At 48.2% G+C, this 21,166-nt stretch overlaps 1 protein-coding gene across 1 annotated transcript in view; it reads left to right on the plus strand.

Annotated features, from left to right (window-relative positions):
- Window positions 1-21,166, plus strand: part of B4GALNT3 (beta-1,4-N-acetyl-galactosaminyltransferase 3) — a 57,113-nt gene that overhangs the window by 14,998 nt on the left and 20,949 nt on the right. Inside the window, exons 2-3 of the mRNA XM_083858642.1 lie at window positions 17,889-17,980; window positions 18,709-18,786. Of these exons, the coding sequence (XP_083714768.1) occupies window positions 17,889-17,980; window positions 18,709-18,786 (170 nt within the window). The remainder of the gene's footprint in view (window positions 1-17,888; window positions 17,981-18,708; window positions 18,787-21,166) is intronic.

Raw genomic sequence — 21,166 nt, forward strand, 5'->3', positions numbered from 1 at the left:
GCTTGTCTACAGAGAGGGTCTCATTGCTGGAGTGGGGATTGGTGGCCATTTACTGGTCAGCCCTTGCAGGAGTGTAAAAGGTCAGAACTTCACTTCAGGGGCCAAACGCTGTTCTCAAAACTCTGCTGCTCGTGGGAGTGCCTCCAGATTTACCACAGCACTTCTGAGCCCAAAGACAGGCCATCAGGAGCTAATGAAAAGGAAGGATGAGTGAGATTTGAGATGGTCAGACCAGCACATCCTTCATCTGCATTGCTGGATCCCTTTGAGTTACTGAGACCTTTGAGTTACTGCAGTTGTTTGGAAGGGCTGCAATGAAACCAGACACCTGAAACTGAAAAAATACCGGGAAACCTCTTTCAGAAATGGTTGGGCAGGCACTGCTCAGGAGGAGAAGTGACCAGGAGTCACTCACTGGTCTGAATGGTAAAAACTTGGCTGTGCAACAAAGCTTGTGTGCCTGGCTTGCTGCAGCTCATCAGAACATAAATAGAGTGAGGCTGGGGCTGGACACGAGCCCAGGGCAGGCAGTGGTTGGGCTCCCACTGGGCTGCAGCCAACATGGGCCACAGCAGCTTTGTTTTAAAAATGGAAGAGAACATAAACAGGCAGGACTGAGCTCTGACACTGCCTTGAACCCAGATCCATCTCTGTCTGGAGCAGAGCAGCTGGCTCTGTGTGCTTCAGTGCTCAGGGATGTCGTGAGGTCTCAGAAGGACCAAGGGGCAGGAACAGCAGAGGTGGCTGAGGCAGGAGAGCTTTTCTTGTGACAGGATTTACTTGTGTAAAATACCCATGTCCTTATTGTTTTCCCCTGTGAGGAGAGACAATGCCAGTCCTACAGCAGAATTCAAAGTGGCTTTAGAGATGGAATCATTCTCTTGATTTCCCTCAGCACAATAGCATTTAATGGGAGCCACACCAGGAACCTGTAAAGCAGTGTTTGTAAAATAAGTCCATTGTGTATGTGCTGGGTAATCTCAGCATAGTTAATCCAGGGCTGCAGGAGCCAATGAAGCAAGTGGTGTGGCTGGTATATTTTTTTTTTTTTAAGGGTTGGATAATTTTATGACTGATAGCAACACTTGCAACTATGCATGGTAAGAGAAGAGTAATTACAGTTTGTGCTGCAGGGCATAAGCTGACTGTTTCTGTAGGTCATCAGGACTTTTTTTTTTTTTTTCTTCTCTGTAAGGTAATACAGCTAAAGGTACTTTTGAAGGTTGTTTTCTTCTGCCTTTTAAACATTAGATGTTGGCTGCTGGTCAAAGGTGGATTATCTGATGGGATGAACCAATGGCCTGATCTGCTAATTACTAAATTCCTACGTAAGGCTTTTATTTCCTGCACAGTGAGGTGCTGTGCGTGCACTGGGGCTTCTCAGAGAGACCCTTTTTTGTGAGATGGAGTTAAAGCACCAGCTCTGGTCCCTAATTGAAAGCAGCAGCATTCAGTGAGTTTGGACCCTGTCTGCCAGCTGAGTAGCCTAGGCAGGCCTCTGTGGTTTCTGTTCCATGCCCAGGAGCTGCATCTCTGCCAGAAGGGCTTAGATTAGAGTGAAGTGGCAGTAGATAATCTTCCGTATTTATTTCACTTTGTTTGTTTGCTTGTGTAACTTCCAGGAGCAGATCAAAATCTCCTGGCATGTATTTGATATTGTTTAGCAGTTGTATGGGCACTGCTTTTTCTTTTTTATTTTCCTCCTGGTCTGGCTAAGGCTGGCCTTTAGACAATCCAGGCCTGTTGTGAATGCTTGCAAGAAGTGAATTAAAAACTGGCCCTCTCTGAGTAAACCAAAATATGGTTTGAAAATATGTTGGGGTTGATTCTTCCAGGGTGGTTCAATCACTCAGAAAACTGGAAGAAGGCTAATTTAATTACTGGGAAGATGAGTGGTAAAAAGAATCCCTTTAATGTTGCTGGTTGTGGCAGCTTGGTTTTGCCCTGTTCCCTCCACTCCTGTAGCTGTGCAGCTCTGTACAAACTGTGCACACAAAGGAGCAGCTGGGCAGTTTTGACCATTGGGCAAATTCCCTGGTGGGTGATGATTTTTTTTTTTTTTTTAAGAGCAAAAAATAACCTGCCTTGGTTTTCTCGCTTGTGGTTTGCAGCACCATTGGTTAGAAAACATCGTTTTGATATAAAAGCAGAGTGAACTGGAGCAAGCTGCTGAAAAGAGAGAAAACACTGGATACTGGGATCCTGTCCTGCATTCCCTCTTTGACTGTAGTTGCATTTTGGCATCTCATGGGTCCTACTTAAAGTCTGCACATCGAGTTTCTGAGCAAATGTGCTCCCTGAGGCTCCTGCTTTGCCTGTGGTATTGAAGCAGTCAGGATTTCCCTTGGGGTTTATGATTTGTCTCAGGTTCACAGGTACCACAGCCTCCCCAAATCCTGCTCCCATCAATCTGTTAGAGGTCAGTGCTGCATTTGTCAGGCTGGGGAGGGGACAGGACTTGTTCTGCTGTGAGAAATGTGACCCTGCACTGAAGAACAGAGCACTGAGGGTTCCCTCAGGCCTTTGCAGCAGGTCAGGAGTCAGCAGGGCCATTTGTGTCCATCACACCCAGCCCCTGCTGGAGCTCTGGGACCTTGCTGTGATGGTTTCATTGGTGCTTTTCTCATGTCTGGGATGAGGAAGTCCTGGGTGGAAAGAATGGCTTATAATTTTTCTTCATATGACAGTTACTCTATTTTCTCTTCAGTCTTGCTTCTTTTCTCAGATTTACCCTGGGGTGAGGGGTGAGTCACAAAATCTGATGGGCTTCTGTGGGAAGAGCCTTGGGCAGCAGGCAGGGAAGGACCTGGGAGTGGCAGCTGATCCCTGGGAGCAGCCCATGAACACCAGATAAAGGTGATGCTGCTGGAGCCAGCCAGGGCTCTGCACCAGAGGTGCTGGCAGGACCTGGGGCAGCTGGGGAGGATGTTTGGGCTCAGACAAACCTGTCCTGAGTCAGTCCTGCAGTCCTGGGCTAAAGCAGCCCCAGATCTGATGCCTGTCCTTGCCCTGGGAGCAGGGGGATTGCTTACAGCAGAGCAGGGAAGATGAAAGGGACAGGAGGGACCAGCCATCATTAATTAATGCCCTTGGGTTGTGTTCCTGTCAGCGCTGGAGGGCTGGGGCAGGACTGCAGGCAGCTGATGAAAGAGGAGACAGAGCTCACCAGGAGACATGAGAGAGCTCTGAGGAGGAGTCTCAGGAGGGCTGCTGGGAGATGGGAAGGTCTCTGTGCTCCCCCAAAACAGGGAGAGGCTGTGAGAGTCTGAGAGGGCAAGGGAGTGCCCTGGAGGGAGAAAAGAAAATAAATAAAAAGCATGGAGAGGACAACTGAGAAGGGATGGAAGAAACTGGACAGTTTTGTTATTGCAGAGTTGGTAGACAAAACTATGGGGTTTTTTTCTCTGCTGTGATATTTCCTGTTTGCTAAAAATTTTAAATTAGTGTTATGGCCGAGGTGTGTTTCCTCTCTTTTGAGCTATTGTTGGGTGAGAGCTTGCCTGTCCAGAGCCCACTACACTACTAGCATAAGTGAGCTCAGGTTTTGTGGAAAACACCCACATGACTTCCTGGGGTTAGATATGGGGATTTAGAAATACCTGAAAATTTTCTATGGGGTCTGGTGGAAAATTTTGCATGCTCTGTTTTTTGTAACTCTTTACAGTCTGTAGCAGGGATAAAGTTGCTAATCGAACTCTTTTTTTAATTTGAGATAACCCAAAATAGTTAGAAAGGACATCTCTCCACAAGGGTTGCTCCCAGCAACTGAATGCTTTAGGGAGCAGATTTCAGCACAGTTCTGGGACGTGCTGTGTGTCTCTGGTTTTGTGACAGTCACGCTTTTGATCATAGGCAAAGATGAATAAAAAATGGTGCTCTGACATTTCCAAATTATGCAGTTACAAGCATTTGAAGTTAAACCCAGTGAGGCTTACTTTGCCAGCTTCTGAGATACAGAGAGCAGGTTTTTTTTAACTAGAAAGCAAGTTTTTTTTTCTTATTTCTAATGAGGATTAGAGTGCCCGGAGGCCTGATTTTTCCAATAGAAGTAGCAACATTTTTGTAGGAATCTGTGTGAGCCTGAGTGCTCATACCCTGTGAATCAGACTCTCCATCCTGCTATCTTTTGGTGGTTTAGAAAGTGAAATAATTGAGTCTCACAGTACTCACGTCTAGTTTATGTTACTCTCACCTCAAATGTTGACTGAAAAACAGTCAAGGAGAGCATGGTGCCATCCAAGATGTGCCAGAATTTACTCACTCAGTTATTTACTCTTCACCAGCTTTGTCCTGGTCCTTCATTGGTGCTGCTGTCAAGGTTATGAATTTTCAAACACCAGCACAGCTGCTTTGCTGGCAGGGTGACAGCCCCACCTTGGCACTGCTGTCTGAACCTGTGCTGGATGAGCACCTCATGTTGCAGCCAGTGCTGTGAGAGGGTGTGACAAAACTCACTCCAGCAGCCCAGACCCTTGCAAGCAGGTACACCCCAGTGTGTGATACCTGTGAGCAGGTGAACCCCAGTGTGTGATACCTGTGAGCAGGTGAACCCCAGTGTGTGATACCTGTGAGCAGGTGAACCCCAGTGTGTGATACCTGTTGTGCAAGTGTCACTCTTGCTGTTGGCTCAAGGGTGTGGGAGAGCCCCCTGGGCCACCCTGCACTCTTCATTTCATGCACTGCACCACCAGGTCTCTCCCCCTGGGCTTCACTCTTGCCAAGAGAGCCAGGGCAGCACAGGAATGAGCCTGCTGGAGGTGAGCAAGTTTGGGTTGCTGCCACTTTACCTGTTAGCATGTTCCATCAGGGCAGGACTTTTTTGGATGGGTGAGCTCCTGGACAATAGACTGCTGAAATTCCCATTGCATCATTTTGGCATCAGCTCTCCAAGCAGAAGAGCGTGTCTAACAGTGGCACTTTTGTGTGTTATGAAATATAATGGACAAAGCCCTAACATCCTGCAGCAAACAGGATTTACTTTCTGCTCCATGTTGTATGAATCCTGTGCAATTCTGATGTGGTAGCCTGGATATTATTCTGTGGTTGCTTTATTTGAATGAAAAAAAAATCTTATCTCATTAATATAGTAGGGATATGAATAATAAACTTAGGTTGCAAGATTTTATTCCTTCTGGCATTCAAACTCTTCTCTTTTGTCCCTCCATTCTCATTTTCCACAGAGATTTTTGATCACAGACTTGGAACTTGCTGTACAGAAGGTGCATTTCCAATGCAGAGATGGAGGGCAGAGTGAGAGAGGAAACCTCGCAGCATTTCTGCAGACTCTGAACTAGTTAATTGTGTTGCCACTTTAGGCTGGGCTCTAAACAGGCACATGTGTGGCTTGGCTCAGATCCCAGCACTTTCCCTTGGGACTTCTGCTTCCAAGGTACTTAATGACAGGTTTTTCAAAAGTAGTGAGGTTGTAAACTTTGGGGTTGGGAGTTATCAGTGTGTTTTGATGGCTGTCTGTTTTAAAACTGCTTCACAAATTATTTTTGTCTCGTGTGGTGAACAGGCTGGAGTTTACTTGGAACAAGGCAGGTTCCAGCCCAGGACTCGATGAGAGCAGACTTTGCCATGCTCAGGGACCTGCTCCAGAGAATCCCATGGGAGATGATCTTGGGGATGCTGGTGCAGGCCGCTTTAGGTGACTGATGCTGCTGTGAGCAGGGCTTCACACCAGATGTTTTCCAGAGGTGCTGTCCAACCTCAGCAGCTCTGTGCTTTGGTGTTAGCATGCATTAAAAATAGATTAAGAGAGTAATGGAGAATGAACTACCCTGGGCTATTTTTGGAGCCCAGGAAGTCCCAGACACACACATTCCTCATCTCCATCCCAGGAGACGCCACACTGGGAACTTTTCCTATAAAACAGCAGTAGCACATGAACTGCACTGTGATGTTTCACAGCACCAGGACTGATGCTCTCCCAGCAGAGCAGAACCTGGAGCTTTGTCAGTGGTTGGGGTCACAGGAACATAAGGACAAACAGCTTTTGGCACAATGCAGGTGGGAGGACAGCTGCTTTCTCTGGCCTGCAGTTTTGGCTGAGCGTGCTAGAATTTGGGGTATTTTGATAAATGTGGTTTGTAAGGCAGTACACACTTAGCGTTGTGGAAAAGGACTGAAATTGAACAGAACCAGTGGAGCTTGGTAGGAATCACACCAGGAACCTGTGGAAAAGATCAGTAAAACTTAGTAAAGAGACTGAGAAGAGTATTTGGATGCAATCTCAGGTCAGCATGTAGATAACCAATGTCAGATGGCATTTTCAGTGGCTATTTATTCTGGAGGCAGGACAGGAATTACTGTGTGAGTTTCCTGTACTGAATTACACAAGATTGGACAGTTGTTAGGGTTTTGTTTGTCCCAGAGTTCACTAGCTGGACGGGTGCTGGGCAGTAGGAAACCCTTTTCCTTGGCTTATGGAAATTTCCAGCGCGTTGGAAAGAAAATTACAATTTTGCAATCGGTCCTTGCAAGCCACCTTAAGCAGTTGGGAGGGCAATTTTAATGCTCTGGTAGAAAGCTCCAGCACAGTTAAATATTCCACTGAAACAGGATAGCTCTGTGAGGCAGGCTGGCCCAGCTCCAAGGCAGCTAACCCGGCTGTCTCCTGCTGGGTGAAGGATCACCTCCTGGAAGCTCTCAGGAATCCTGCTGGGGGCAGAGCAGCAGCGTGTGCCTGGCTCCTGCAGCCTGGCCTCTGCAAAGTTCAGCCCTGAATGGCTCTAAGTTTGTTCTGTCTGGGGCAGAACTCAAACCAGAAATGTCCCACTAAATAATTTTTCAGCTCCCTGGAAGTTCTGAAATGGTTCCCCCAATTTTATGAAATTTAGGGCAATGTGATAAAACACAAGCCATATCCCACAGGTTTTGTTAATACAGAAGGTAGCACAGAAATCAGTTAAATTTATAATACAGCTTAAAGGTCATTCACAAAGTGCAGTGATGGCACAATTTAGCCATGGTATTTCCACTGTTAATGAATTTTAATTTGTGTTTCCAACTCCCAGCTATAATGCTGCTACTACTGCTACTACTACTAATATATAAAAATTATATAATATAAAATATATTATACAAAATATACATATATAAAATACATTTATTTTGTCCAAGTGTAGATCTTTTCTGAAGACCAAGTTGAAAGATAAAAAAATCCCCAACAATCTACAACAACTCAAACTCCCTGTATAGGGAGACAATGACAGGAGATATGGTATATAAGGGATTTTTTTTTCCCTAATAACATGGATCTCTTTCAACTTGGTCTTCAGAAAGGAACTACACTTGGAATCAGCTAAAAATGAGAGATGCAGTTTAACAATCTCTGGCATTTCAGATAAGACAGATCTTCAGCAGCAGAAACACCCTTTTTAAGTGAGGGATGTGCCTGTGGATCAGCTAAGAGCAGAACAGCTGCTTTGTTTCTTCCCTTTCTGCACCAAGTGTGTGCATTATTACTGCATGTGCTTTGCTGAAGCAAACTGGATCTTCTCTATCAGCCATTAAAAACTCCTTTAAACCACTTGACTCATAAACCTGCCTGGGTCTCAGCTGAGCTGTTACACAGGGCTCTTATTTGTACTTCCTATAATTGTGTGTCTGCACGTCTGCAAATGTGCTCACGGTGAGCAACGACAGCAGCACACTGGAGCCTTTGGGGGAAAGTTCAGGGATGGTGTTCCAGGGATGGTGTTCAGGGATGGTGTTCCAAGGGTGGTGTTCCAGTTTAGCAGGCTGAAGATATTCACCAAACCCAGTAAATCTTCTCTCAAAGAGGGATTTAGGCATGAGTGTTCTAGCAGGCTGGGTAGCAGTAAATACAAGCTCTTTCTTTTTACCTCTGTGGAGGTACAGGTTGAACATCAGGGAAAGGTTTTTCCCCCAGAGGTTGTTCAGGCACTGGAGCAGCTCCCCAGGACAGTGGGCACAGCTCCAAGCCTGACAGAGCTCAAGGAGCGTTTGGACAAGGCTCTCTGGGATTGTTGGGATTGTCCTGTGCATGATTCTTATGGGACCCTTCCAACTCAGAGTATTCTGTGGTTCTATGGGACAAAAAGTAATTTCTGTGAACTCCTGTTCCCACTCTCTTAATTACTTTTGTCAAGTGTTGCACAGGCTGTTTGAGATCCAAAGCAGGACATTGACCTGGGAGTTAGTTCAGACAGAGGAGAAACAGTATTTCAGAAGTTCATATTTTGGAATTATGTCACTGGGTAAGAGCTCCATGAAGAGAGTTTACACAACCCTGCTTTTTCCTCATAGCAACCCATGTTGTGTAAATAGAGCTGTCCCAGGAGTGAGTGTGTGTGCTGTGCAGCCTGTCCTATGGCACAGCCTGCCTTTGCTGGGAGTCAGGGGGGCTGGAGGGAGCACTGGCAGCCTGTTGTGTCCATGTGAGCTTGGGGCCTGTGTTGTGGAATAGCTCGAGCATGTTTTTGCCCCCTTACTACTCTGAAGCTCCATATTTTAAGCCACAGGTATATAGGATTTTCCATTTCTTACCAAAACGTTGGCCTGTCTCTGCATGTTTGTCTGCCCTGACTAGCAGTTGGTATTTGGTGATGATTCAGAGGAAATCAGTGTTACAAATCTGAGCTTTGCTGAGCAGAGGTGCTGGTGTCAGGTTGCATGCACAGTTCCCCTGCAGACAGATGGAGGCTGGCATTTAGCCTTGGAGCTTTGAGCAGAGATTTGGTGGAGTCAGCATCTGAGGAGGAATTTCAGACATTCTTGAAGAATATCCTGATATTCCAGTTGCCTTTTGCTGCCATTTTAATCGATGTTTGATCATGTTTACAGCAGCCTTCCAGTACCTGAAGGTGGCCCACAGGAAAGCTGGAAAGGAGCTTTGGATGAGAGCATGTGGTGATGGGGCGAGAGGGAAAAGCTTTAACCTGAGAGAGGGCAGGTTTAGATTAGATATAGGAAGAAATTCTTTACTGTGAGGGTGGTAAGGCCCTGGCACAGGGTGCCCAGAGAAGTTGTGCATGTCCCATCCCTGGAAGTGTCCAAGGCCAGTGGATGGGGCCTTTGAGCAGCCTGGGACAGTGGGACATGTCCCTGCCCACAGCAGAGGGGTTGGAACCTTAAGGTCCCTTTCAGCACAAATCATGCAATGACACCCAAGTCTGAACCAGAAGTTGTAGTTTTGGATTTTGAATCAAAATTGTGGAAGTAAAGTTGTACACAGAGTTTGCATCCAGGTTCCTGTAATACTTGGGAGTAGTCTTGGAGCCTCATGCAAACCCCAGTAACATTATTAGAAGGGCTTCACCTGACTCCAAATGCAGTCATCAGGTTGTTTGCAGTGTGCCATACCTGGGGAGCAGCACCAGGGCAGTACCTCAATCACTGCACTGGCAGCTCCCCTCTGTTCCTTTGGAAGACTTGTCCTGTTCCTGTGGATTTGATATTTATCAGTCTGCCTGCTTCTGTTCCTCCTCAGCAGAGCTGGTGGAGAGCTTTTGTCTTGTCCCACAGCAGGAGGTGCCTTCAGGGCTTTGTTTGGTGTCAGAGCAGGGTGTCCCATGCAGAGCCAGGGGCAGAACAGTCCTCCTGCTATCCCCAAGAACACAGGCAATTTAAGGTAATTTAAACAAATCAGAAGAGATTTGTGGGGTGGCCTGCAGGAGAGTTGGTGTAGCTCCCTTCCTTGCCCTGAGGTCAGGCCAACCCTACCTGCACCATTTCTGGCAGACACTTGTCCAGCCCCTTCTTTATTTTCCTCTGCCCGTAATCATGTCCAGAGTCTGCCTGCAGTCACCACTGAAACTGAAAGTGTAGGGCAGTAATTTCACTGCGATGCTCACAGAGACCATGGACACAACCCATTTCAGCAGGAGTGAGTTACTGCTTTGGAGGTGAATTCAGGGGAATAATATGGTTACAGCAGCTTTGAGCAAAATGGGAAATAGAAATGGCAAGGAGAGATGGAAGTGAAGTGTGGGCGGTTTTCTCATGGGAGCAGTGAATGGCCTTTTCTGCAGCACAGAGTTCCACAGAACTTGACTGAAAATCAAGCTGCAAGAAGGTATTTTGAGAATGCTGAATCTCCATGGAAGTGGCCAGGTATTGAGTGTTCAGGAAAATCCTCACCCAAGATAAAAAATAAGGCACTGGCTATGTTTGGTAAAGAAATAACAAATGTTGACTTGGAGGTCTGTTGCTCAGTTGATGTTCAGCTTCACATCCTAGACAGCTCCTGTATTTAAAAAAAAAAAGTCTTGGAAAGCTCTTTGGGCAGTCTGTTGCTGCAGTGTTTGGATCAGTGAGAAAAATGCACTTACCAAAGCTTTCTGAAAGCTTTGTGGATGACCCTGTTGGGCACTGTCCTGTTGCAGAAAGAAAAACAGATGGCAAAGGCTGCTGAGCATAAAATTGCCATTTTCTTTCTTGAGTTTTGTAGGTGCCTCCTCATGCTCAGGGGAGAGAAGCTGCCTACATGTGTTACTTCTTATCAATTGCATTTATTCAGCTGCCATGGACATCAAAGCAGCAGGTCTGTTGGTGGCAGAAAGCATTTAGAAATGTGGATGTGTTTGCAGACTCAGTGCTCACTGCTGCTCATGGTGATGCAGTAGGGATGAACCAGAGCAGGCAGAGCCAGGCAGGTCTGGTCCAGGTGCTGTGCCTGTGAGGTGTGGCACTGGTGCTGATAAATTCAGGCCAAATTCAGGCCTTTGGTGCCTCCCCAGTGCCTCCAAATCACGGGGAGACTGCCAGGAATTCCACCTGCAGTGATCAGAAACAGGCACAACATCTGCTTTTCACACCAGTCACCTTGAGGTTTAGGCAGGAATTTTTAAAGTTGTTACCATTATTTGTATTAAAACCAAAGTGAGGCAGAGGGCAGAGTGTGAGTCACTGAGGATGTGGTCACTGGGAAGGAATTGGTAGAAACTCATGCAAATATTCCAGGATTAAAGGTATTTTTGAAACAGAAATAATGCCTAATGTTACAGTTCACCATCAAAGTAGCAAATTACTTTAACCTTAGAAGCAGAAGTCAAAACCAAACCCTTCCCTCGTGTACAAAACACCTGACTCTCTGTTCCTCCCACAACCTGCTGCTTTTCCCAAGTGCTCTGAGTACTGAAGTCTGAGCAAGGCAAACCTGAGACCAGTAAATGTTTTGATGCAAATCTGATATTTTGAAGACAATGACTGGCCAAAGGCTGGCTTGGTGTGATTCCATGATGAGAACTACTCAAATACCTTTATTCTTGGTATGACTGGGATCAGCCCTCTTTGACTGGCTGCAGCTGTTTTGGGAACTCTCCAGCTGTGCATGAAGACTGTAAAAGCAAAGAGGCTGCTTTTGATGGCAATACTGTACAGAGAGGCAGACACAGAGGCAGCCTGTGTGCAGCACAGTGTCCTGGGGACAGGCACACCATAATTGCAGCACAATTGCCACGTTCTGTAAATTAAAGAGTGGAACTTGCCAGCAGCTGAGGATTTTAACTGCACAGCTATCCTGGCCATAATGTTGATAATATATTTTACGATTTAAAAGCTTCTATATGTGTTTTATGTGGTTTAAGATGGCCCATGGAATGCCTCAAGAGGGCAACAGACCAGCCAGCATTTCTGCCTGCTCTGCTGCAGGAGTTAGCAGTGCCAAAACCATGGGCTTTGGTCTTGTGCTGCTGAAAGCTGCAGTAGGTGCTCTTCTGCTCAGCCTGCATTTGAGCCAAGGTTTCCTCCTTCCACTGAAAAACAGAGTGCTCTGCTCTTCCCCCTTCCTCAATCAAATCCTTCAGGATGGAGGGGAGGGGAGGGGAGAGGCACCTCAGCTGCTGCCTGCTCACCCTTCCAGGCTCACATGGACTCCTGAACCTGCTGTGCCTTCAGCCTGGCAAGTGCAGACAAGCAGGAGTTTACACCAGCTTTGCTCTAGCACACTCTAGGTTGAAACAGAGGCATTTCTGGAGCTGACACAGGAGCTCAGCTCTGTAATTCTGAAGGGCAGTGCAGCTACATCATGGTCTTTCTCACTCATATCCAGCACTGCATCTCCATATATGCATATCCTGACTGAGCTTCTAGGCAATATTTACTAGAAAACTGTGTGGCATGGGTGGTTTTAATGATTTAACTATGGTAATGGAACATTTTAGTGACAGAAGCAAGATTTGAATTATATTTTCTGTGAAACCAGTTAGGGCCCCAGCCATTGTTTATCAGTTCCTCCCTTGCTGCATTAATTACATTTCCTATACCTGGAGGGGAACAGCAGCAAGGTATTATTTGTGGTTGAGGCTGCATTAGTGCCCTGGGTAGTTAATGTCTGCTGAGTCTCCTCTCCTTCCCAAGTGCAGTACTCTGCCTTTTCCTCTGTCATACTTCAAGTACTTTTAATGCTCTGTGGCTTATTGTCAGGGTGCAAAGCCATTCACACAGCAGTGAGTCAGAGTCGTACCTGGAGGAAGAATGGAGTAATTTATTTCTGCACACAGGGTTCCTAACTTGAGCTTTGTCCCTGGAGGAGGTCAGCAACCTTATTTGTGAGTTGTGCACTAACCAGAAATGGGAAGGTTTGCAGGGCTCCCTCTGTAACACTGGGTTTCGTGCTCCTTGAATCCTTTTCACTGCAGGAGTGATGTTCCAATCTTGACCTAAGGACAAGAAGCTCACTCTTTTCTGTCTATCCTTTTAATTGACCTAAATAAGTCAACAAAGAGACTCCCTTGGCCTGGCCCTGCCCTTGGATGGGGTTTTTTTGGTATTTCCTCTGACCCCATCTGTGATGCATGACTTGACCTAACTCACTCCTATGTCCAGAAACTGTTGGCTGTCTCTTTTCACTGTATCCTTCACCCACATCTCTGTGGGTAGAAGGTCAGGTTACACCTCCTCCTCATGATTTCTGCTCTCAGTGTTGTGGGGCTGTGATGGTGTGTGTGATAGGAAGGAGATGGGTGTTCTTGCTCTGCAGAGTGGCCCCAGCAGCAGGGTTTGCTCTGGTCAGGGGGTGTGAAATGCAGGTCAGACTCTAAACACCTCCTCAGGTTCAGTTTCAAGCAACCTTCAGCAGCATCTTTTGGACCAATGTGTTTGCAAGGCTGCTGGTGGTAATGTCTGGGGTGTGGGGTATTGCACCTGCACACCTGTTCAGCAGGAGCACTGGGAAAGACCCAGGTGGTGCTGAGGTCCTGTGGAATAACAGTAAGTTGAAAATATTCAACCAGGATAAGAGGAGAAATAAGACCATCCAGGGGAGGGTTAAACCCACAGTGAGGGGTCTGTGGATGCTGGGGGTAATGAGGAACAACACCCTGCTTCATTCCTGCTGGTTTCTCTCTTGCCCTGTCATTGCAACAAAAGGAAGAGGAGAAGGGTCTCAGATAAGAAGGAAAATGCTTTTGTGCAGAACAGCCTGTGGACCTGCTCCTTCCTGAGGCTGCTGAGTGCAATCATGGAGCAGGGTTACAAAAGGGCTGGCTAGCATCTGGGTGTTAATAGCATTTGCAGCTTTGTAAGCAGCACTAACAACAGCACAGTAATCAAACCTTGCCTGTCAGAGGGGAAGTTGATCACCTGAGTGTGTCTGGGATTTCCCCTTGCACATTGCCAGGTATCTTCACAGGCTGATTGAAATGTCAGTGCAGTCTGGGGCTGGGGGCATGGCAGGGGCTGGATCTGATCTCTCTGCACACACACAGCAGCTCTGGTCACACTCCTGCCCCAGGGCTGAGAGCTCCCTGGGTACTGCTGCCTCTTATCTCTGCCTGAGGCTTTCTGCTTTTTTAGGTTTATTTTTTCCTCTTGAACCTGGCTTCAAGTGCAGTGCTCTGGCAGAGTCACAACTGCTGGGTGAGATCTCTTCATCTCCACTTGCAGCTTCCTTGGCTGACCTTTAACCCAGAGCAGTAAAAGCATGGCTGAGAGGAGGCTTGGTGCTCCTGCCTGACCAGACCCCGGGCTAGAACAATCTCCATCTCATTTTCTCCTGGTACAGCTTTTCTGCCTCTTAATGGTTGATTCACTGAGCTGTGGCCAGCTGGCTCCAGACTGGCTGCCTCTTGCTGGGGCTCTGCTGTGGGATGCAGCATCTGTTCCAGCCTCCTCTTCAGCTTCTTTGCCTTTTCTTTGTGTTCACCTCCTCTTATTTCCAGTAGGAAGCTCAGGTCCTGAGGGCTTCCCGTTGTGAATCCAGGGGAGCAGCTGAGGGTGAGCCCTGCTGGGCATTGGGATCCTCAGCAGGCATCTGCCAGCCAGCCTGGTGGGAACAGGGACAAAAAAGGACCACTTTTCCCTGAAGAAGAACCACTGTCATGTTTTTGGGTGATCCCTGTGAGACTTGGACCATTGGGGTGCAAAAGTAGAAAGAAAGATGGAGCTGTACTTGTAGGGAGGAGGTTGGATGATGCCAGGGAGGGGAGAGTATGGGACAGCAAACCTGGCTGCTGCTTCTGGCAAGCTGTCCCTGCATCACTGCTGCCTTCCTTGGAGGTGTTTGGGGTGAAAAAACAGCCTTGGAGAACAACTGGTGTGCTTTGGGAAGTGATGGGAATGCTTTAGGAGGTGAAGCCCAGAAAAGAGTCTGGGACAGGCTCTTCCCAAGCCTTTGCTTTCTCCCCTCATGGTTCCTCTGCCTTTTCACATCTCAGCCAGAACTGGGTTTGTAGAGGGACAGGAGCAAACCCATCAAGGCTGATAGTTCTGGCACTCCTTCCCAGCAGCACTGAAGTGTTTGCTGAGATATTTTAGCTCTTGACTCCTGCTTTTTTCCAGGCGTAGGCTTGTTGACTTCCAGCAGCCATCAGGGCAGTGCTGGAGCCAGGGAGCTGAGGGGGAGCTTGAGGACAGGCTGAGCCTGTGCTGGATCCTCTCCCCCAGGTGCTGCTGAGACAGGGCAGAGGAGGTGGCCCCAGGGCTCCTCTCCAGCTGTCACACAGCACTGGGGACCTGGCTTGAACCCTGTCCTGTGTGCTGTGGAGAGCACCTTGGGGAGCAGCTGGCCTGGGGAGGTGTCCTGGCTGCAGGGAGGGAGCTGCAGGAGATCTGCCTTTTCTGTGGCTTCCTCCCCTTAGTGAGGAAAGCTTGGGCAAAACCAGGCCCTTCTCCAAGGGTGTCCCGTGGAGACCCCCAGGGAAAAGCCAATCTTTTCAGAAGGAACTGAAGTGCCAAAACTTTCTCTAAGGGGTCTGTTGATCCTATTATATTCTGAAAATCATTTCCTACCACGCTGGAGAATTGGCTTGCCAAAGCACAAATTACCCAGCGAGGAAATCACTGCCTCCAGATTAATTTTGTAGCTCCTTTGTCTGTCCTGTGCTTGGCTGATGTGTTAGGTAAATATTTGTACAGCACAGAGAATTGCCTCCCTTTCTTCTCTTTTCCAAGGGTCAGAGAAATGTCAGCCATTGGCACTTGTGTGCAGGCAGGCTGTGTGCCAGCCCTGGAGCAGCCAGGGAGGCTGGCTCTGGTGGCCAGCAGCCCTTCCCAGAGCAGCCTGCTGAGGCTTTGTCCTGAGCTTATTCCACAGGGCACTGCAGTGCTGAGTGTAGTGATGGAGCCAAATCACCTCTCCCCTCTGCACAAGAGAAAAAACCTGCCTCTCCTGGGTGAATCTCCAGGGGTCAACTGACTTTTGTTGCCTTTTTTTTTTTCCTGATTTACTCTCCAGCCAGCTGGGCTTCAATGATCCTTGTGGTCCCTTGCAGCTCAGGATATTCTGTGTTTCTGTGGGTGTATTCTCTGCAAAAAAAGCCTGCTGTTCTCCCCACTATTATAAGGAGCCCTCTAAGCAGCAAGTGCTGAATTTCACATGAACTAAAAGTCTGTTCCAGCCCCATTCCTACTGGGGTTGTGTGTCCAGTTGCAGGACACTCACAAACAGTGGTTTCTGCCTCATTGCTCTGAACAAGAGGGAAACTCACCAGTTACACATAAAATGATATAAAGACAAAGGAGTTTCTCCTTTTTTCCCAAGCCAGTCAGTCCCTGAAGCACAAGTTGTGCTTTGCTGCATTAATCAGTAGGTTACTCACCTGGTGACTGAAAAATCTTCTGGAGAAGATAAATACTGACCTTGGTATTTTTAGTAAAAAATTTAAATGCATATCTTCAGATCAGAATCTGGGGGTGAAAAGATCTTGATCTGGAATTTGTGACTGTTCAGCATCTAACAGGGCCTGAATGAAACCCACACATGCAAGGCAGCACCCACAGCAGGAAAGCAGGACACCCTGGTTGGCTCTGAGCCTTGTCTCTCACTCGAATCTCTGACTGCTTTCATGTTTTTCACATTTTCTGCACTTCCTTTCTGTTTTGTTTCTCTTTCTTTTTGTTAATTGCCCCCTTTGATCAGCACACCATGAGAGGCAGCTTTCTGCCCACCTCTGGCAGAGCCTGTGGGACCCAGATTCAGGAGAGAGCAGAGACAGAGTTTATCAACCCTGTATTGTATTTTTACTTACAATAACTGGCTGAGAGCTGAGTGCAGCCAGGGAGGGAAAATGCCAAGGGCTGTTTGTGAATTCTGGTTCCTGGGGTGGTTTAGGGTTGTCTTGGCCTCTGTGTAGCCCAGAGATGTTTGGGGGGTGACCTAAGCCATGTGGCTTGTCCCTACAAAGGCTGGGATGGAGCATCTCCTGCCTGGGGCACAGAGAGTTTCCTGTGCTGCTGAGGGGCTGGGCAGGGTGCAGGTGGGTGTGCTGGCCATGGAACAACAGATGTTTCCCCAGCACTGGGCTGCTCTTCCCCCCCAGAGCACCTTCCTGCCACTCCTGGCTGTAGGAATGGTGCAGAAGGCTCAGACCATTCACCTGAGCACTCAGAGCTGTTGGGATGGTTCCCTGTGTATACCAAGGCACTTCTTTGGGCTCCCTAGAGCTCTGGGGATGATTTCCAGTTTTAAAGGCAATGGAGAGGGGTCCTGTGTGCTCTCCCTGGTGTGTGGGTGTTGAGCAGCTGGGAGAAGCCATGGCTGGCGCAGGTTTGGGCACTTGCCCCCAGGCTGGAGCTGCTGTGCAGGGTGGGCACAGCCCTGAGCTGCTGCCAGGCTGGATCCTTGCTGCCCCAGTGCCACAATGTTCATCAGCTCTGAGAAGCACCTCGTGTGCAGGGAGCCCTGAGCTGTGCTCACCAGCACTCCCATCAGTGACAGGGCAGCAGGCTGGGGGAGCTGCAGGGCTGGGCTGCATCTGCTTGGCTCTGCTTAAACACAGGAGGTCACTGCAGGTTTGGCAGGAAAACAGAACTGATCCTGATTTTGGGTTGAGCAGAATTGGAGAGGGAGGGAGTTTCAAATGAAGTTGCTTTGAGCCTGGAAGGTGACTCCACTTGGATACCAGAGTGCTTGGCTGCATCACTGCCAATATTTCAGGTGTTGCAGATGAATGTCCATAATTCTCGTCAAGAAAAGAAAGCTGAAGCTTTTATTGTGAAAATGGGTGCATATAAGAATAATATGCTTTTGATGTTTAAATTAATTGATAATCTAGTTATTGTCTTATTTTCCTTTGGCACTGCTAATTGATAAAAAATAGATATTCTTTAGTTTAACTGCTGGGGTTATCTGAGCAATCTGAAAAAAAGTTCCCAGTAATGTGATGATTAATGAAATATATTAGAACTATGATGTTTAGATCATAGTTCTAGTTTTATGTTAGAACTTAGAAATTAAATATTTAATATAAGTATTACATTAATAAGAAGGAGGGAAGAACTTTTAAGGAAGATAAAGGCAATTTTTCTGTCTGTGCCAGTCTGCCAGCTCCAAGCAGCATAAACAATTCCTGGTCTCTGCTGGACCATTCCAGACTGTGAGAGGCCTCTCAGCCTTGTAAAGATCAGTTTATTCTGGTGACTGCTACACTTGCTTTTTTTTTCACCCTGTTCCCTGACACCTTTCTGTTTCCTCTGTGCAGGATATGAGAGCTGGAGGGAGCTTGCTAAGGTTCTGTCAGAGCCCAGTGTCCCAGGTGGAGACACAAACCCTCAGCTGGACCATCCACACCAGGTGAGACACCCTTCCTTTGTGCTGCTGTCCCCAGGACAGGGAGCTCCCACAGGGCACAGTCTGAGTGACTCACAGCAGTGTCTACCTACAATGGCTCCACTGGAGGCAATTGGGTTATTTCAGATGCACCAATTGAGTTATTTCAGCTGTACCAATTGAGTTATTTCAGATGTACCAATTGAGTTATTTCAGATGTACCAATTGAGTTATTTCAGATGTACCAATTGAGTTATTTCAAATGTACCAAGCTGCAGCAGTGGGATGGAGCTGGCTGGGCCTGTGGCACAGGAAGACAAGACAGAAGCTGAAGTGAAAGGTCAGGAGAGAGTTCGTTGCTCTCCAGTGAAGCACATCTCAGTACTGGAGGCCGTGCTGGAAAAACTCTTGCTTGGACATTTTTGAAACACAAATGGGGAAAAAAACCCCAGAGAATGACCTAAGTTTTAAGTCTGTGCTAACAAGCAGTTAGAAAATACTGGTATCCTTTTCCCTCAGCAGCTCAGCATGGAAATGTGCTGTCAAAAAATCCAGGGAGCATTTTCACCCTGTTATGTCCATGGTATCTGGCCTGTCCTTCAGAAAGGGAGCATGAAAACTTGTTTTATTTTATTACATGTTCTTGTGAAAAGGTTTGAACCCTCTTGTAGAGCTCGTATAGAACCACCTTGTACATGTCAGTGCCGTGCCATTGATCAGATTATTTTGACTTTTCTCTACTTGTGTTTCAGATGCAAGAGCTGCAAACAGGTGGGAGGAATAAATCCAGTCACACAGCTGTGGGCAGCCCTGTCCCATGGATGCCAGAGGTGGGTGCCTTCCTCCATCATTTCCTGTGAGGGGGTTATGGCTGGAGACCTGTGCAGCAAAAATGAAAGGCAGGGATGGATGCCTGGAAATTAATTCACTTTACTAGAAGTCCACTCCCTATCACCTTTTCCTTGCTTAATGACACTTACAGAGCTGAGTAATCATCCAGAAAGACTGGAGTGTCCAGATTCCAGATAATTTGGTGTCTCCATGAGTGCTCAAGGCTCCAGCACCCACCCACAATTGCAGGCAGCCCACTGCCTTCCCAAAAGTGAAGTTTGTTCAGGGCTGGGCTGTGTAGGGCCACTCACTCAACAAGCAAATACATGCCTGTGGCACACAGAAGGCTCACACTGCTCTTGCTCTGCCTTTTGCCATCCAACCCCTGCCTGTTGCATGGAGATTTCTCCACTTCAGTGGCACTTCCATCCACAGAGACCCTCTCTGGTGACCCTTGCAGGCTGGGGCAAACACTCCCTTTGTTTCCTTCATGCCTCAATTGTTCTTTCCTCCCCTGTTCCCTTATCTCATCATTCCTCTCCAGATAAGGAGGCAAGGCAGCCTGCTTCTAATGAGAGGGACACCAGCCAGGGGGCATTTAGTGAATGGAGCCAGCTCCCTAAATTCCTCAAGGTGATTAGAGACCTGCACGAATTCAGGAGCCTCTGTGAGTCCCCCGGGGAGGGAGCAGGCTGCTGGCCCTGCACTCAAGTCTCCAGATCTCACTGGGGATGGAGGGACAGTGTGTCCATGCAGCCACAGCCAGGATGTGTGTCCATCCACCCAAAGCACCTGGATGTGTGTCCATCCACCCAAAGCACCTGGATGTGTGTCCATCCACCCAAAGCACCTGGATGTGTGTCCATCCACCCAAAGCACCTGGATGTGTGTCCGTCCACCCAAAGCACCTGGATGTGGGCAGTGGCCAGCTGTGGTGTGCACTGAGCCTTTAGGGGTTACAGGTGCATGCTCTAGCATGGACATTTTTCTCTTTGGCTGTATAAGGCAAACTTTCCTGCCCTTGCTGCAGCCCTGTGTGTACCAGAGGGTCAGCAGGGTCCCCCTGAGTGCCAACACAGGCCAGTGGTTCACCAGCACCAGCTGCAGGAGGTGGAGAGGGATCCATGGACACAGAGCTGCTTGCTGTCCTCCTCACCACCCACTGGAATTTCTCCCAGCCTGGGGATTAAGTTTTTCTGTGACTCTGCCCAAATTAATTACCCAGGGTCTGTAATCCCATTGTGCCCTTCCCACAGCATCTCTAATGACTTAATTGCAGCCTGATTTCTGAGGCAAGGGACACCAGGTAGCCTCACACAGGTCAGGGAGCTGGGCTTTGTTTGAGCAGAGAGGCATATTCCTGACAAACATAAATAATTCACAGGGTTTCGGGGTGAGCTGGCAGCCAGCATTGACGAAAAAGGACAGGTCTCAATTTCCCTCTCTCAGTTTCAGGATATGAGATAGGCAGCTTAAGTCTTCAGCCCTGCATAATGTGGTAGGAAAGTGTGCTCACTGGAAATCCCAGAGTGAAGTTTTGCTCTGGCATCTGGGGGAAAGGAGGGGTCACCCTCACTCCTGGTTCCTCAAGTTGCCTGTGCAGGTGATGGTTTTTATCCTTACTGTCCCTTCCAGGCACCAGAGCAAAGTCCTGCAGCTCCCAGCATCATCACCCACTGCCTGCTCAGCCTGGAGACTTGTGGGGGTTTGTTTCATCCATTCAGAAGCGTGCCTGGCCATGGTCAGGGCACACCTGTGCTGTGGGTGTCAGTGTCACCATTGGGCAGTGCTGTAGGTGTGGGGAGGACTCTGAGAGGTGACTGGTTGGCCAGACTGTTCATTCACCTCTGCAAAAGCACCTGAGGAGGAGAAAGGTCTGGGCAGTGTTGGGGTGTATTTAGAACATCCTTCCCTCCCTCATGTCTGCACAGCCTGAGGACTTCTCTCTGCAGGGAGGGGTGAGGGAGGTGCAGGAGCACAGCCCCTTGCAGGCAGCTCCTGTGCAGTTCCACAGGTGCTGCACAAAAGGGATTGTGCTGGAGTGTTGTCCTGCTGCCAAACCTGCCTGAAGGGGAAACATCATCTCCTGAGAAGACTGAAAGACAAAGCTGCTGCTGCTCCCTGTGTCTCTGCTGATGTCCCTGCCCTGTCTGCTCGTGCCCACCCAGGCAGGGCTGTGTTGCTGACCTGTCTGGGTGGATTCCCACAAGTGCCCAGCACAGCAGGACGTGCAGCCCAGCCCAGCTGCTGGCTGCTGAATGTCACCCAGGCAGGCAGGAGGAGGGGCTGCAGCCACTCTGAGGAGACAGAAGGGCCTTACAAGCTCAGGAGTTTCTAGCTGGCAGCACAATGTTGCCTTTCTTCCGTGGCTCAGGCCCT

This window comes from Zosterops lateralis (assembly GCF_965231275.1).
Source record: "Zosterops lateralis genome assembly, chromosome: 4".
Classification (NCBI taxonomy): Eukaryota; Metazoa; Chordata; class Aves; order Passeriformes; family Zosteropidae; genus Zosterops; species Zosterops lateralis.